General features: G+C 35.0%; 1 protein-coding gene and 2 long non-coding RNA genes across 4 annotated transcripts; 1 reads left to right on the top strand and 2 right to left on the bottom strand.

Moving 5' to 3' along the window:
• The first annotated feature begins 1,828 nt into the window (after positions 1-1,828).
• LOC142549013 (long-chain-alcohol O-fatty-acyltransferase-like) lies at positions 1,829-3,056 on the top strand. The gene has a single exon (XM_075657730.1). The coding sequence runs from the start codon at positions 1,911-1,913 to the stop codon at positions 2,958-2,960; it is 1,050 nt and encodes a 349-aa protein (XP_075513845.1). The 5' UTR covers positions 1,829-1,910; the 3' UTR covers positions 2,961-3,056.
• A 3,758-nt stretch (positions 3,057-6,814) lies between these two features.
• Positions 6,815-9,325, bottom strand: LOC142548040 (uncharacterized). Its single transcript, XR_012820847.1, has 2 exons — positions 9,139-9,325; positions 6,815-6,983 (listed from the first exon to the last, which is right to left on the bottom strand). It is a non-coding gene; the product is annotated as an uncharacterized LOC142548040 (long non-coding RNA).
• A 1,971-nt stretch (positions 9,326-11,296) lies between these two features.
• LOC142548039 (uncharacterized) lies at positions 11,297-14,537 on the bottom strand. Of its 2 annotated transcripts, XR_012820846.1 has the most exons (4): positions 13,832-14,537; positions 12,147-13,017; positions 11,881-12,028; positions 11,297-11,793 (listed from the first exon to the last, which is right to left on the bottom strand). It is a non-coding gene; the product is annotated as an uncharacterized LOC142548039 (long non-coding RNA). The 2 variants fall into 2 exon arrangements; XR_012820845.1 differs by lacking the exon at positions 13,832-14,537 and having other exon boundaries at positions 12,147-13,142.
• Between the last annotated feature and the right edge of the window lie 3,097 nt (positions 14,538-17,634).

The raw sequence follows: 17,634 nt of genomic DNA, 5'->3' as shown, positions 1-17,634 counted from the left end.
CGACCACGACCTCGATTTCGTCCTCGACCAAAATCTTGTCTATAACTTTGATTTTGGTTTCTAGATTTAAATTCATTTTTGTTTACGACATTTACTTCAGGAAATGCCGTTGAACCAGTGGGTCGTGACTGATGATTTCTCATTAGCAGCTCATTATTCTTTTCCGCCACCAGGAGACAGGCGATAAGTTCAGAATATCTCGAAAATCTACGCACTATATATTGTTGTTGTAGAGTTATATTCGATGCGTGAAAAGTGGAAAATGTTTTTTCAAGCATTTCCATTTCAGTAATCTCATGCCCACAGAATTTCAATTGCGAGATTATTCTGTACATCGCCGAGTTATAACCACTGACTTTTTTAAAATCTTGGAATCTCAACGTATTCTATTCATCCCGGGCGGTCGGAAGTATAACTTCCCTTATATGTTCGAATCTTTCTTTTAATCCCTTCCACAAAGCCATGTGATCTTTTTCAATTAGATATTCACATTTCAATCCCTCGTCGAGATGTCGACGCAAAAATATCATGGCTTTTGCCTTTTCTTGGGATGTCGATATGTCATTTTCTTTTATGGTCTCATTTAGACCCAATGACTCAAGATGCATTTCTACATCGAGAGTCCATGGCATATTATTTTTTCCCGTGATGTCGAGTGCAACAAATTCGAGCTTTGTCAAATTTGACATGGTGGTACTAAAAAAATTACGATGCATTTTATTAGTTAATGAATATTGCAATACAAAGTAATGGATAAACAACAAATACAAGCATTCGTAAAAATAAAGAAAACACACGAGGAGGATATTCTCCGATAAATACAAGACTCGTGAGTATGATAACCAAAATAATTGAAAATAGCCTTGAGAAAGCCATCTTTTTTTCTTCGAAAATTTGGTGAAGAATAATTGTTAGAGAAGAAGAGAAAGTTGGAGTGATTGAATGTGTTTGTGAGATCATATTTATAGGGCAAAAACTAGCCGTTTTGTTACCGTTGGTGTACAAAAAAATAAATTTATGTATTTGTATAATTTTATGGTAATAATATGATGTATATAATATTAGTCATGTTTAAATAATTATGTATATCATATCATATTATTATAATGGGGTGTCATAAGTTATTTTGTTTAAAAACTTTATAGGCTTTTATACTTGTCGTATCCCTTATCGGGAGTGTGTGATGTCGTCTTAACATCCTCCAAGGATTTATAACAAATTTTTGAAAAATTTATTTTTATTATTTCTAATAATAACATTATATTATATATTAAATATATACACAATAAATAAATAACATTAAAATAAATATTATTACTTTTGTTACCTTTTTCTTCTGTTTGGAGCTTGGAAAAATATGGAGGACTTTTAGAGTTTCGTGCTTATAACGTGTTGTGAAAAGTAAAAATTTATGGTAAAAGTAAAAATCTCAAACTCTCAAAATTTATCAAACTACACACTTTATAATATTTTTCTCTCTACTCAAGTGTATCAAATCTTTACAAATGGAGACCTATTTATAGGATTTCTTTGGAAAACAATCCAAAAACAATTTCATCATTACATACATCGTCACACACTAATTTTCAACACCTAATTTTACCTAATAATTTTCAACATTCAACATTATAATTTTCAACACAAATATTTTTCATATTTTCAACACTATTAACTTTATTATTGTTTACAATTTTTAAATTTTTCTTCTTAAGAGAGAACTGACGTTTCACATGTGTAAACCGCAATTTTTGAACAAATTTTTGTGCTCATTTTCCCAAAAAAAAAAATTATAAATAAAGAAATAAATTTATAATAATCAAATGATTGAGATTCAATTTCGAAAAGAAATCAAATCATTTATACAAATTTTAGTTTGACTTCTGATTGCACACCACCGACTCAAAACAACAATGGGGTCGATGAACTTTGATCCAGAGATTCAGAGCTTCATCAAGGTATGGCTAACAGCAACTACATCTCTCATCTTCTGCCACCAGATCCCTGCCAGAATCCCAGGCGGCGCCGCCCGCCTCCTCTCCATCATACCGATAATCTATCTCTTCATCGTTCTCCCCACCCACCTGTCCTACATCCACCTTGCCGGACCCACCATTTTCTACCTTGTTTGGCTGGGTAACTTCAAGCTTCTCCTCTTCTCCTTTGATCAAGGCCCTTTATCTTCAACGCCACCTCTTTCTCTCCTCCATTTCATCTCCATAGCCCTCTTACCAATCAAAACAGAAATCTCAACCAAACAGGATCGATCTCCCACATCATACTCAAATCTCAAGAAATGGAAGAAAGCGTCGATCTTTGCCGTCAAATGCTTACTTTTGGCAGCTATCGTTAGCATATACAAGTACAGGGACTTCATCCACCAAGACGTGATATTGGCTCTTTACTGTTGCCACGTTTACCTCGGCGTGGAGTTAGTTCTCGCCGTTACCGCCGCGCCTGTTCGAGCCATTCTTGGATTGGAGCTCGAGCCGCAGTTCAACGAGCCTTATTTGGCCACATCACTTCAAGATTTCTGGGGCCGGAGGTGGAATCTCATGGTCACCGGTATTCTGCGGCCCACCGTGTACCATCCCGTCCGCCGTGTCTCTGCGCGCGTCTTGGGAAACAGGTGGGCCCTACCGCCGGCGATCTTGGCTACTTTTGTGGTGTCCGGTCTGATGCACGAGGTGATCTATTATTACTTGTCACGTGCCAGTCCCACATGGGAGGTGACGTGGTTCTTTGTCTTGCACGGGTTCTGTGTGGTCGTCGAGGTGGCGGCAAAGAAGGCTCTGGCCGGCAGATGGCGGCTGCACAGGGTGGTTTCGGGGCCGCTGACGGTGGGGTTTGTGGCGGTGACGGGTGGTTGGTTGTTCTTCCCGCAGGTGATTAGGAATGGGTTGGACCGAAAAGCTATCGATGAATACTCAATTTTGTTACGTCTTATTAAGGACAGTATGTAATCTCTACACTGAAATTCCTTTAAAATTTGGTATTGGTGGTGTATTTCTTCACATAATCATTCAGTTTTTTTTTTCACTTTTTATAGTAAAGTTTTACATAATCTATTTGCATATACAAACACTATCTATTTCATCTTCATTAAATTTCTTTCTAATAAAGTCAAAATATGTCACGATATATTTTAATAAAATGTCGAATTTTTAGTGCAGATAAGTATATTTCTCTTTCTCCTGAAGTTCAGTTCCTTTTTTACTTGGTTCATTCTTTCTTTTAAAAAAAAAAAATTATTTTATAAAAATTCAAGTTCATCCTCTTGTTATTTTTCAAAATTATAATATGATCTTCATTTAATTTTAAATTAATTAAAAAAAATTATACAAATAGGTGACTGATACTATATTATGTTACAATGGTTGAGGATCTTGTGTAGCCAGCCGGTAACCACTTTATACATTTGTCATCCCATAAATCTTCATTTTTTTTTTTGGGCCACTTGGATCATAAATAGTTTGCACAAGAGTTGACCATTTATGATATATATCATCAACTAAATAATATCCTTGATGACACTTTTCCAACCATTAAAGTAATTTTCCAGATGAGTGATACCTTGTGCAATATTTGAAAATAGATTGGATGCCTCGAGAACAATATTGTCATTGTTAGACTATGATATACCAAAAAATGCATGTCATATCCAAATATCATAATCAACAATCGCTCCCAAAATAATAGTCAGATAAACACTACAGTATGCATATAGTCCTGCCCATGCTGTTGAGAAATTTTTCCATCTCCAATGCATACAATACAAGCTTCTCAACATTCCAAGAAATCCATGTTTTTCACCAATACAGAGTAGTCTATCAATATCAATGGATGTAAGTGAACTTAGGTACAGCTCTGCAAACACCTCTACAATATCCTGACAAAAACGTTGAAGACATTGAATTGTAGTCGATTCCCCTATCTTAATATATTCATCAGCAACATCCGCTGATGTACCATATGCCAACATCTTGCAGCTGTAATTTTTTATCAGTAGAGAGTCCAAGTCGACCAAGAACATCTACAATTATGTGAAATAACAATCACAATTTTTCACATCATCAACAATAAGAAAAAAGGTCTCGTGACATTAAAAAACGTCTTCAAAACATTACTTCTGAAACGTCCAATACTCATTTTTCTTTAAAGTATACTAGAATTTTTTTCTCTCTCTAATTCATTCAGCCGAAACAGTAAGCATTTAGAATATGAATATTTTGCACCGTTTGAAAATAAATCAACCAACTATTATTTGAAAATCCAAAAGAAAGTAATTCAAAACATAAAATCGTAAAACGTCAACCAACCTAAACTAGCATTATTTCAAAAATAAACTTAACTCTAACATCCTCTCAAAACCTCTCAAAGTATCATAAGTCATAAAATCTTTAAAATAGCTTAAATATTAAACATAATTTTGCGGAAAACTAGCGACGGTCCACGAGTTGTGTGCACTTCAGTCCAGCAAGATCAACCATCAAGACCTCCATTATTATCAAGCTCACCTGCATCGATCACACCTAGTGAGTATATTGATTCAAAAAACATTAATCATGATAACAAGTAATATATATACATTCACAAGCAACAGTGAAAATACTTTTACTTAAAATAGTTTTTCATGAACATAAATTTTAACTTTTTTCTTTCAACATATCATTTCATATTTCCTTTCGTCATATATGTATACATTTCTCTTTTTATTGAATTCAGATACTCAATTGTGACTTTCGTATTAGCTGAAAGTCCATGAATCCATCTACGTATTACCACGGTACCGGGTGGCGGGGGACATCAGCAAACTCTCACCAGTCAACTGAGCATTAGCCTTACATATTATCGTATCATTGTATTAGTCACAATCAATTCACCTCCTTAAACTTTTAATGTTTCCATCACTTATAAAAATTTATGCACATATAAATCATTTTTCTTTTAAACCAAGCATGTAACATGTCTTTTAACATTAACGTTTCATCATAAAATTCCATAAACATTTGAAATAAAAACTTTAAAATATATTACAGCATTCAGGGCACTACTAGGACGTCTAACATTTTTAGGTGTAAAATGACCGTTTTGCTCATGAAACCTTAATTTTCTAAATTTATACTTAGACCTTAAAACGACTACCCAAATCATTCCAAACTTAATATATCATCTTAAAATACCCCTATAAATATTTCTTAGACGTAAACTTAAACTTCTCGACTAATTTCTCAATTCGTTTTTAAAATTACACGTACATCCTGATTTTGACTCTTATGAACTCGAAACTTAACCAAATTTTCTCAAACTTGAACGGCAGCTTATTAACATATAACTAACCATATACAACTCAATTCAAGCCCATTAAACCATTGGACAAGCCTAAACCAGCTACTGAATTATTTTTCTCATATTTTTGAAAAACCCTAGTCTTCTACCCTTGAAACCTTCGGCCCTAGTCCATCTTCTCTACGACCAGACCCTAGAACACCCTCTTAGGACCATGAATGTTCCCATAGAAAGCCCCTGGACCGAACCTAACAGCCCTAACGTGCTCAGCCCTTCACCCTTGCCGTAGGAAGCCATGCGCGACTCCCATAGGCGCGGCTCATGCCTATCCTTCGAACCAGCAATCGTGCAGCCTATCTAGGACCATAACTCAGCACTCTTAAGACCCCTGGACGTGCCCCTAATATCAGCTAGCAGCCACATGCACCTAGGAAGCAACTGCACCCTAATCGAAACCCTAATCTTCAAAATCTCCAATTTTCGTTCAACATGCTTCTACACCTTTGTCTAGCCCTTAAACATGCATCTAAGGACCCTTAAACACATTGAAATTCATTTATTCCCACAGCCCTACCATGGCAGCCTTTTTGTGCATCATACCCTAGAGTTTTACAAGATAAAACACTAGTTTTATGCATGTATAGCCATAAAAACGAAAATATAAGAATGCATCATATTTTTCATGCAAGGATAATCAAATATACATAATATGTTGTGGAAGATGTTTGAAGAAAGATTAAGGTGTGCCTTTGCGTTTATTACGCACGAAAAACGAGTTGAGATGCGAAGAACGTCGATGTAGGGAGGACCTTGCTAAATTTCCTTCAACTTCACGGGATTTTCCCTTCAAAATTTCGTGTGATGTGTGTGGTTTGAAAGCTGATGAAGAGTCCTTGTTGCTTAGAGGGGTGGGGACATGAGTTTTGATGGTTGGGGAAGTGTTTCAGGGTCTTTTATTTAATTAAAATACACGGTATAAGTTTAGGCTCATTAACCTAGTATAATAGCTCCATTAGGCCCATTAATTAATATTTAAAATATTTTGTTTAGGAAAGATTGTGAAAATATTAACCGAATTCTCGAAAAGTTCATATTTGCGTCGAAAATCGAATACCGTTTAAAAATACGACTCGACGTATAAAAGCACCTCAAAACACTTCATTTTCAAAAATTTCATTTAAAATACAGCATACATTAAACAATTAAAAATAATTATTTAATAAAAATATTTTCCCTTATATGGTCACTTGTCTCCGTTCTTCGATCGTGTCTCGAATAACTTTTTAAATACATTTTTATGTATTCTAACAGAAAATTCTATTTTTAAACATGCGATCATGTGCATCATAATTAATTCATGTCATTAAAATTATTTAATTAGTTATATAACGTCTCGCTCATTTTTAAAAATGCGAAAATAATTTTTTTTTAAAGCTCACATTTCCGAAATAACATTTAAATTAATCTTTTTAATTGGAAATAAAATTAATGTAGTTTAAATTAACCAAACTCATCCTAAAATCATGCGTAAACATAAAGGAGTAAAAATCTTAAAATCATCAACGTATAAAAATATTCATCTCCTTTCAATCTCATAAATCGTAACACGAAAAACATGTGGTCCTCGGGTCGTGTCATCCCACCAAATCTGCCCACTCAGAGTTCGGCACCTCCAGTCCCCTCATCATCAAGCTCACCTGCATCACACACGCCTAGTGAGTCTAAAGACTCAACACACCTGTACCAGGAATAACAAGTACATATACATAGCACACAGCAGTGAAAAATATCATACTCAACTTATTTTTCATGAACTTAAAAGCATGTCATCTCATGTCATCATATTTGTAAATGTGTCGTGTAAAATCATATCGTGTCAAATCATGTCATCTCATATCATCATATATGTGTCAAAACATGTCATCTCATGTTATCATATACGTAAACGTATCTTTCATGAACTTTAAAAGCATGAACATCAACGTCTCGTGTAAAATCATGTCGTCTCAAAGCATGTCATCTCATATCATCGAATAAGTAAACATTTTCTTTTTTATTGAATTCAGTTCATTAGCTGTGACTTTCGTATCATCATGTCATCATGTCAGTCGATGGATCCATCTACGTGTAACCACAGTACTGGGCGATGGGGACACCAGCGACATTCTCACCCGTCAACTGGGCCTTGGCCTATCATATCATTATATCATGTCAATGGAAATACGATCCTCGGGCTCCCTCTGGGGCCTTCTCCCGTAAACGGGCTCCCTCTGGGGCCTTTTTCCTCACGATATCTCCAATCATATCATCATGTCATCGTGTCATCGTATTAGTCACAACTAAATCACTTCCTTCAAAACATGTCATCATATTCATCACTTAATAAAATAATGCATATACGTAATTTTTCATTTAAAACAATCATGCACCGTATTTATTATAATTGCGTAAAAATCATAAACATGATGTATAAACATTTAAAACATGATAAAATGTGCTCAGGGCGCTGCCAGGACCAACATCTCACCCCGGGTGCAAAATGACCATTTTGCCCCTGTAAACCCAAAAATTACTGTTTTCTCCATAGACGTAAAATTCCACGTCTTTGACATTTTCTTAATTCCATTGACTCTAACATGTCCCAAATAATTATTTAAGCCTACATGAACTTTCCTATATTTTTATTTGGCTTAAATCGATGACCTATAAATTAATCTTTAACTATAACATATTAATACGTTTTAATCCCGAATTAAACCAAACCTTATCATAAAATTCCCAAATTAAAAACTTAGACTTCTAATAATTATTTGAACTTAAATAAAATTTTCCATAATTTTATTAAGCCTAAATCTAAGCGTTCTAATTTAATTCTTTAATTAACGTTTCGTGTGGCGACTAAATCCCGGATAAATCTAAAACTCATTATTTTGATCCGAAACTTACCAAACTCTTAAAAATATCCCAAAACATATTTAAAATCATCCCTAGACGTAAACTCAAGCCTATTTCATAACTTAACCAAATTGTTTTAAAACTTGGACCGGGGTCCCGGTTTTAACTCGAATCGACTCGAAACTCAACCAATTTTTTTCCCAACTTTCACCACACCTAATACACTCATTTACAGCCTTAAAATCATCCAAATCAACCCTCTAAACCTTTGAATATGACCCTGGACAGTGGCTGGAAAAAAAATCAGCAACCCTCATTGGAAACTCCTAGGCAAATAAGCTTGAATCTCTTGGTCCCAACTACCGAGCCAACATTTACTGCATCTAAACACCCTTTCTGGACTCAAGATCGAACTCCCCAAGACCTCCTGGACCATCCCTAGCCGCCCGACTGATCATGGAACCTGCCCACGCAAAGCACTCGATGAACCTCTCCAAAGCAAGTTACCCGAGTCCCCTCACCAAAGCTCCTTCGATTTGCTTAAGGAACAAGACCAGCCGTGCTCAGCCCCTTCCCAGCCCTTCCACTGATCCAAGAGAGTCGGATTCAAGGGCTGGTGTCGAGCCATGCACAGCTACTAACCCAAAACTCTCGATCTACTCGACATCCTTCAAAGAACCACCGATCCCACCTATAACTATCACTCCCTCGGCCATCAGTGACTCCAGCAGCTGTACCACCTGATTCCTTGACATAAAATATCCTAAACGACGGCACCAGCAGCCCCTTTACACCATTGTAACAAAAACGTGAGATGTATGCAACAACATACGGTTTTCGTGCCAAAACAAGAGTATAAAAACTTTGCTATACCAATACTGAAAAATGCATAAACATAACACACATGACAACACATATATGACGTGAATGATGCATAAAAGAAGATACATGGCGTGCCTTAACGATTGAAGAACAAGAATGATGCAATGGAGACCCGGGATGATTTTTCCTTTGAAGAAATGGTGAGAGCGATGAAGCCTTGAGATTGCTGGTGAGGAAACTGATGGGAAAAGGATCTGAGGGGTTGGTGTCGGCTGGTTCAATTATTGGAGTGGGGTAGGTTTAGTTTAATGGGTACTTAAGAGTTAATTAAATAGATACATAATAGATAATGAGCTTTAAAATAACGATTAGAGGTTTTAAAAGCTAATTAAGTCCTACAAGCTTAAAAGTAGCCCCGAAAAATATATCATGTGAAAAGGTTTTGAAAACATTAGCCGAAACCTCAAAACGTCCCCCGATTCGATAAAATTTGCGTACTGTTAAAAATAAAATCCTGCGGGTAAAAATACCCAAATAAAATCCCATTTTTGAGAAATACCCTTAAAAACACCTTAACTTAATTTAAAAAAATAAATCGTGAAATAAAATAATTTTCCTGAAAATTCTCCGGTCTCCGATCCTCGTTCGAACGTGAAATGCATCTAGAAATCCTAATGCATGAATTATGTATAAAATGCATAAAAATAATTAAACACGTAATTAATGAAATAAACATGCATTTTATGATTTAAAAGAATTTAATAAAATACCAAATAAATTTAATAATTTGAATGCATGTGGTTCACGTGGACTTTTCGATTTTCGGGATGTTACAAGTTATTTTCTATTTTCCTTAGATTTGAATGCAGTTAGATTACATTATCATATTTTTGGACTTTAAAACTTTATTGTATCTTTAATTCATTTATGTTATGAAATTGATTGAAATGAAATTACTTTAAATAATTAATTAAATTTATTTAAACAATTACTTTAATTAGTTCAAATATTAAATTTTATTTATTTAAATAATTAAACTTATTACTTGATTTAATATAATAATAAAATTTACTATTAAATTTGGTAAACTTGTATATATATATATATATATTTATAATTTTTATTAATTAAATATAATACTACACAAGAATAAGAAATATAATTATTTATAGAACACACGTTATAATTAACCATTAAAAAAAAACCATTACAACAAATAAATTCTAATTAAAAAATACAAAAAAAATGTTAACGCTATTGCTACACTGCAGCTTTGTACCAACCTAGCGCTGGGTTGAAGCAAAAAATCCAACGCCATTTTAACACTAAAATGACGATGGATTAGAGGTGCTCTAAGCTGGTGAAAGTAACACCAACTTCACTTTCCAACTTCATTCTCCCCACGAGATTTAATTTTTTCTTTCAGCTTTTATGGTTTGAATTAGAGATGATAATAAATCGGTTTGAGTATGATTTCCTATCCTCCTTGCACATCTCATTTATTATATTTATCATCATTCATCTTCATCTTCATCTTCATTGGATATTCAATTTCATCCTTATCTTCATATCCGTTGGAGGATTGAATATACATATCATACTCAAAAATCATACTACCACCTATAATTTCATTTTCATAAATTTGAATTATTGGAGTAAGCTGTGAGAACAATAAAAAAAAATAAAAAATTAGTGAATTAAATATTATATAACATATAACAAAAATATTAGATATAGTTTAGCCTAACATCATTAAACAAAAACAACATAAATTATATACTATTAATTTTCTTTATTCATTTCAACTAATATAATTGAATAAATGCATACTAAAACTAAATCATAGCCGAAAAATTATACATATACAAGTTGGATATGAAATTTTAATTTGAAAATCATCATATCTGATTATCCATTTATTTAATCGGATAAAAAATCTCTTTCATACCCTCATCTGTTCGAGTTGGGTATCGGATTCTCCATTGGATTCGGATGAAATTGCTATCCCTAGTTGAACTTGAACTGCATACATTACAAACCAATAAATTTTTATACGAAATAGAGTAATACCGTTACAACATGTATGGAGAAAAAGTACGTCTTGGGATTAAAATTTTTAAATAACTTCAAATTCGTGATTTTAATCTATTCTTTTTGCTTGAATGTATGTGTTTTTTCTTGGCATGTCCCGAATAGTTGTAAATTTTTTTCTGTCGATAAAATATAGGATAAATTAATTTTTATCGATGAGTAAAGTTTTAAAGTATATACCAATATGCAAAATGAGTGTCCATTCCCAATATAAAGGGCAACATCTTTTCTGATATATAACTTCAAATCATCGCTCAAAAGTCTTTATGCTTAAGGTATCCTCTACTTCCATTACTCTAGCAGGTAAACAACAAAGTATTGCACAACAGATGGACAAGTCTTTTAGTTTTGAACACTTTCTATGTACTAGGAACGTGCTCGGACTTCGGAGTCCCAGATAGATGGGATACAGCATCCTCAGCACTTATGGTGTAATGGGCATGTGTTCCGTCCCAGGAACATCCTCTTTTGATATGGAGACATAGTTCACAGGGGCAATCGGCCAGGCGTCTCTCTTCCCATCTCTATCCACAGATCGCGACCCATTTTGGTTTGGTTGAGAGAAAGCCGTCTGCCAGTTGCATCATTGGCTGCGGAAGCAACAATTTTCTTGGTAGTAAGCTGACGACCAGGGGTTGGTGTAGAACTGAATACGGTTTCTTGTTCCCTGTTAGATTGTTTGCCGAACTTTTTCTGATCCTGTATGAGTGTGAATAAACATTGATAAAATGTTCCAAAAATGGCATGAATAAGGATTATCATATGAAGGATGGAAGATGGACTCACCCTCAACCTCTTCTTCTCCTCTTCTCTGTCATGTCTAAGCAACACATACTCACCTAGCATGGCAGGGGAGGAACGCCATCATAATTAAAGGTTATGCAATGATCTTGCTCCCATGCACAAGTTTTAGTAACTAAGCTGTCAACAAGAGCTGGACAAGAACCAAAACAAGTCATTACTGAATCAAATTAAGTATTAAGAACTTTTCTGGAAGTTATTTCAAAATGAGTAAAAAATAATTAATACATAATGGCATTTAGTTTACTTACAAATGAAGGGACATGGATGCTTAATATTTTGCGAACATCAATAGGTCAATCATCTTCCACTTTTTTCCTGCATGATCATAATAGAAGTACATATTCCCTGTCTTATATGGCGTCTCATCCCTTGAATCAAGTAGCTTGTGGCTTATGTCCCCCACATTCCATGAGAAGCTTATAATTCTTCACAAATGTATTTTTTGCACAAACTAAATTACAAATTCTAAACAATCTGAAACTACAGAGCTGAAAAGTTCAACGGAAAGATCAACACAGCGTAACAGAACTGATGTCAAATAATGGAATGAAGACGCTGGAGGTATTTTTATATGCTAGGGATAGAAGATATCTATTGCTCCATGCCAAGTCTTAAAATGCTTGGATCTGACTGGGGTACTAGTTTCTATTTCTTTGACACCAGGATATTTTCAATTCAATATTACTGAATCTATAACTTTGACATGCTTCAGACTCGGCAACCTGGTTTTGTATACTCGTTTTACTAGAAATAAATGCAAATGGAAACCTCATGGATAATCAATCTGAAAAAAATAAGGATCACGATGTTAAATGATGCGACCGTCATATATGCATATTCAGGCGTATACTTCGAATTTTATTGACCAAGCAAACATCCATTTCTCAACCTTTTCCAGTATATCCTTCCTGCTTGCTTTTATGATCCGATTATCCATCTCAGCCAATAATTCGACGTTGTTACCTTCAATGAGTGCCAATTTTTTTTCACGGGCAGCCTCAGCATTAATTTCCGTATGAGCACCAGAAAAGATATCCTCAAGTTCGGCCTGCATCTTGAAACAATTTCCTTCATTCTGCTAGCTTTCAGCTGATCAAGCCACTCAACTTCCACTTCAGCCTTTAAAAGTACATAAGCCACATCACTAAATCACAAAATAATTTTTACAGATTATGCAGATCAATTTTTGACGGGATACTTAAGGTATCTGTTCAATGAGGTCCAAAGCAAGTGCACCAGGAATATGAACTTCATCCACTGATGCTGATATTTTGTAAATAACATGATAAAAAAAGTGACGTTCTTCTTGGGGTGTGCCCATCAAATTCCAAAGGTAAAACAGTTGAGATGCTAATTCTTGAAAAGGACAGGTAGAGTTAAACAGCATAACTTTTAGATTATTCTTATTAGAAAATTACGTATCTGTGCTGTGGAACAATACATCACAATATAGAGCAACACATTTTGAAGCAGAAGCATGCAACTCAGAAAGCAAATTGTAGCTAGAACAACTTCCTAGATAACAGATTTCTATCATTGCTTGGAAACTTCTAAAAATCATGACAATTAATTAGAAAAAAGAAAGATAAATCCACTCTCAGGTCGAATTGAGGATGAATGATCTACTTTTTCATTGCATTAATATTGAGTTTATGTATATATTTTGACAAATATCTAGTACAATTAATATATTATTAAAATTTTGTTTCAAAAGAAATGGTACAACATAGCAATACTACGGTTTGACAAATTAGAAATTAAAATAACTAAATGGAAACGGCTAGTTCGTAATGGTTGAATCGTGACAGCTAGTTTGTAAAGTGGATTATAAAGATACTAAAATACATGACATGAAAACAAGAAATACAAACCACATTAACTTTATAAAACAAAAAAATCTACTACATGTTCAATATTTTTTTTATTTGCTCACATATAGCCCGATGGTTCTGAAGTTGTTCATCTTTCATGCCCCGTGTGTCCATTACGAGGAGTTGATGTGCTCGGATGAGTTGTTCCAATTTCTTATTTTTATTATATTCCTCCAAATGTGCTATTGATTGTTGCACAGTCTCATTCGCTTCTTCAATTTGGGTCACTTTTTCTTCGTCTTTCCTCTTGGTTGTCTTATGTCCCATTGGACGAGATCAGTCTTCGCTATCATCCACATCAACAGCTGTATTTGGATTAGACGAGCCAGTATGCGCTCCTATTGATTCGGAGGTCCTTGCCTTCTTTGCAGCCCGATGACCTGATGATTGTGAAGCGTACATTGGACTACCTTTGACTATCTTCCACACATGTTCATACTGCAAAGAAGTTTTATAAGTACTCTTGTATTCTTCATGTGCCTGCGTCATTAAATCCTTGTCAGTCTATCCGATTGGTCGATCGGTGTTACCATTTATTGTAGATTTAATTATATCTATTCACGATCATTTTCAGCGAACCCCAATGCGTTTTAGCTTTCTCCGCGATTCACTTTTTAGCTCCATTGTCTCGATTAGTATTGTAGTATGCTACGACACGTTTCCAAAAAAGACTCAACCTTCTGGCCGTTACCCACTGCCGGATCTTTTCTTGTGATTGTGTAGGCTACTGCAAGGAGCTTATCATCTATTACCGTCCACACTGTTCGCTTGTCAGAGTTGACAGGTAGTATAGAGACAAGAGTTGACAGATAAGTTGTCTCTAATTGTGACTAGACAAGACGTGACAGCTGACTGCAACTAGACAACCCTTAGTTGGCTTTTAGTGGAACTGCATAGCCCGTGACAAATAGTTTTCAACACAATAAACAAAACCAAGTCGATGTGAAAACAAAAGAAGCCCAACAATAGTTGCAGAACAAAAATAATTTTCGTGGCTTCGATGCGAAAACCAAGTAATCACTTATTTAAAGACCAGTTGCTTCTTGATAATATACTCATCTTGCTCAAAAATAAATTTTCATGAGGGAGGTCTTTCAAGTTTACTTTTTATGCGTCCTCGTCATCATCTGACGGCGAAGATCAACCTAGTGTCAATATAAAAAATGAGTTAAATCGCATTGACGAACTACAAACGGTTTTAAGCCAACTCATAAACAGTGCTACAGTTGTCTCCAATTACTTCCAAAAATGTGATAATTTGCACCGTTGAGGCTCGATCCCTGGGCATGTTGTGATTAATCGACATAGATTAGCCACTAAACAACGCTTGTACAATGACTATTTTTCTGAGTTTCCAATGTACAATGAATCAATGTTCAAGCAACATTTTCGAATGTCTTGTCGGCTATTCTTGCAAACTATGGAATCCGTTCAACAACATGATAATTACTTCGTACAAAAAGTAGATGCGTTGGGGAGCCCGGGTTGTCTCCATACCAGAAGATAACAGCTGCAATGTGCATCTTAGCATACGGTGTGGCGGCAGATTCAACGAATGAGTATATTAAAATCGGGGAGCCTACTGCGATTGAATGTCTAAAAGATTTTGTCGGGATGTGGTGGAGATGTTTGGTGACTGGTATCTTCGGTTTCCCAATGCTGAAGACATTGAAAAGATTCTTCTTATTGGAAAACAACGTGGATTCCCGGGAATGCTGGGAAGCCTAGATTGTATGCATTGGAAGTGAAACAACTATCCAACAGGTTGGGCTGGACAATATGCTGGTCGTAGCGGAAAACCAACAATCATTTTGGAAGCCATAGCAGATTACGAGTTGCGGATATGGCATGCATACTCTGGTTTGCCAAGTTCAAATAATGACATATAAATGTGTTGTCAAAATCTCCTCTCTTTGTTAATTTGACGAATGGGGTAGCTCACACCGCTAACTATGTCATACAAGAGAAAAAATACGTCATGAGATACTACCTAACAGATAGTATATATCCAAAGTAGAGCCACTCTAGTGCAAACAATTCATAATCTACAAAATCCAAAGAAAAAATATTTTCCAGCACGACGTTAAAGTTGTAAAAAATTATTCAACTACTGGTAAAAAAAAAATATTACTGAGGTTAATGAACCCTTTTAAGGCATGTGATATAGATTGCTTTGTCAGAGGGAAAAAATTCAAATGTTGAATTTTGAACATTTGGATCCGATAGTCCGAAATAATAAATAAAATTTTAATCAATTAAGTGGGTTCTTTGAACATGCGTTCAAGGACGTACCAAACTGTAATCTTGTTCAACAGAATAATCGCTTTCACGTACAATACACGTACACTTTTCTAATATATATATACACACAAATGAATACTCGATTCATTTAAAGTTGCACATATGTCAAACTAGCTTACTACTCATTATTCATATAAACAATGAAGTATTTATGCCTCGCAGCAAAAAACCACTCTGCCCAGGACATATTAATACCTCACTTTTATAAGTTATGGAAGGCATACTATACTGCACAGTCAACTGTACACAATGGAATCGTGTATGAAAACTGAGCAGCAAGGAACAAGAACAAAAACACAAGGCAAGAGAAATAGAAAACAGGTAATCAGAAATACCAGGAGCAGTGCTGTCAATTATCAAATTTCATCAAACAACCGTAACAGTGAGTATGTATTGAGCGTTCCCACGAGCACAACCTGTAAGTAAGTGCGTAAGCAAAACCTCACGTCTCTAATTAAATGATGGATTCACTGTGCCCTTCGGCACAGTTGAAATTGTAGTGCTGGGGCCAGTAGTGGTAGTTTTCCAGAGACATTGTACATACATGTCTCCAACTCAAATGGCGCAGTTTGTCGCACCACAAATACTAGAAAGAAATAAGACAATGCCATGAATAGTTAAGCTTGCCACAAAACTTAAAAGAGTGAGCTATCTTCTTCTCTCTACTTGAAGGTATAGTCTTCCTCAAACTTGCCCAAAAGTTTTACCAATTCGGTTAGATCCACAACAGAATGTATGCATGGTTGTGCACATATGTTATGCAAAAAATTATAAACGTGTCAAAAAGTGGAGATAACGACAATCAACATATTGATAAAATGAATTCACAATCAAATTAAATTAATATCTTAAAAGAAAGAAAAGTAGTCGTACAAATATAAGGTAACTTGCGTTAAATGCATTGAGAAACCAATATCGATACATCAATACCCGATCATTTACAAAATTTCATTACACAGATAGACTCAATCTCAGGAGACACCAAATACATACATGTAGTGTTCAATATCTAATGAACAAAATGAACAAACATAAGGTTGTTACAGTATAGTGATGAAAAATAATTGATAAAAACAGTCAGTTAAAGTAAAATACAAACCAAATAAACATAGATGCATTGATTCTGTGAGAACCTCATTTGTTATACAGGCACAAACGCAAAGTAAAAAGGCGCTGCAATTCTAATTAACATAAGTGCAATGCAAAAAAAGCAAGGAAAAATAAGTAACTCTTCGCCATCAATCTGTGCACTTCAAACTGGACTGAGATAGTCCCAAGGAACGCATAAGGTGCTAGGCAACATGATGAATAATGCAGATTGGTGATTTGAACAATGATAATGAGCTTGCATGATTGTATAACCTAAATTTCAACTCACCATCACAAAGCCACTGCCTGTTACACATACATCTTGATGATTACACAAACTCTAGAACCAGGATTACATCCCACAAAGTCCGAAAAATATGAAACCAGATTAGACATATGTGTGTGCGGTGTAGACTAAAGTTTGTCTTGTTACACCAACGTAAAAAGAAAACGCCATGAGGCACACAAGGGAACA

Source organism: Primulina tabacum, chromosome 6 (genome assembly GCF_025594145.1).
Source record: "Primulina tabacum isolate GXHZ01 chromosome 6, ASM2559414v2, whole genome shotgun sequence".
Lineage (NCBI taxonomy): Eukaryota > Viridiplantae > Streptophyta > Magnoliopsida > Lamiales > Gesneriaceae > Primulina > Primulina tabacum.
Note: the sequence above shows the minus strand (reverse complement) of the source record. Positions and strands in the feature narration are given on the sequence as shown.

Excerpts from the sequence above, each read along its gene's own strand:
- LOC142549013 (XM_075657730.1), top strand. The coding sequence starts at position 1,911 with ATGGGGTCGATGAACTTTGATCCAGAGATTCAGAGCTTCATCAAGGTA.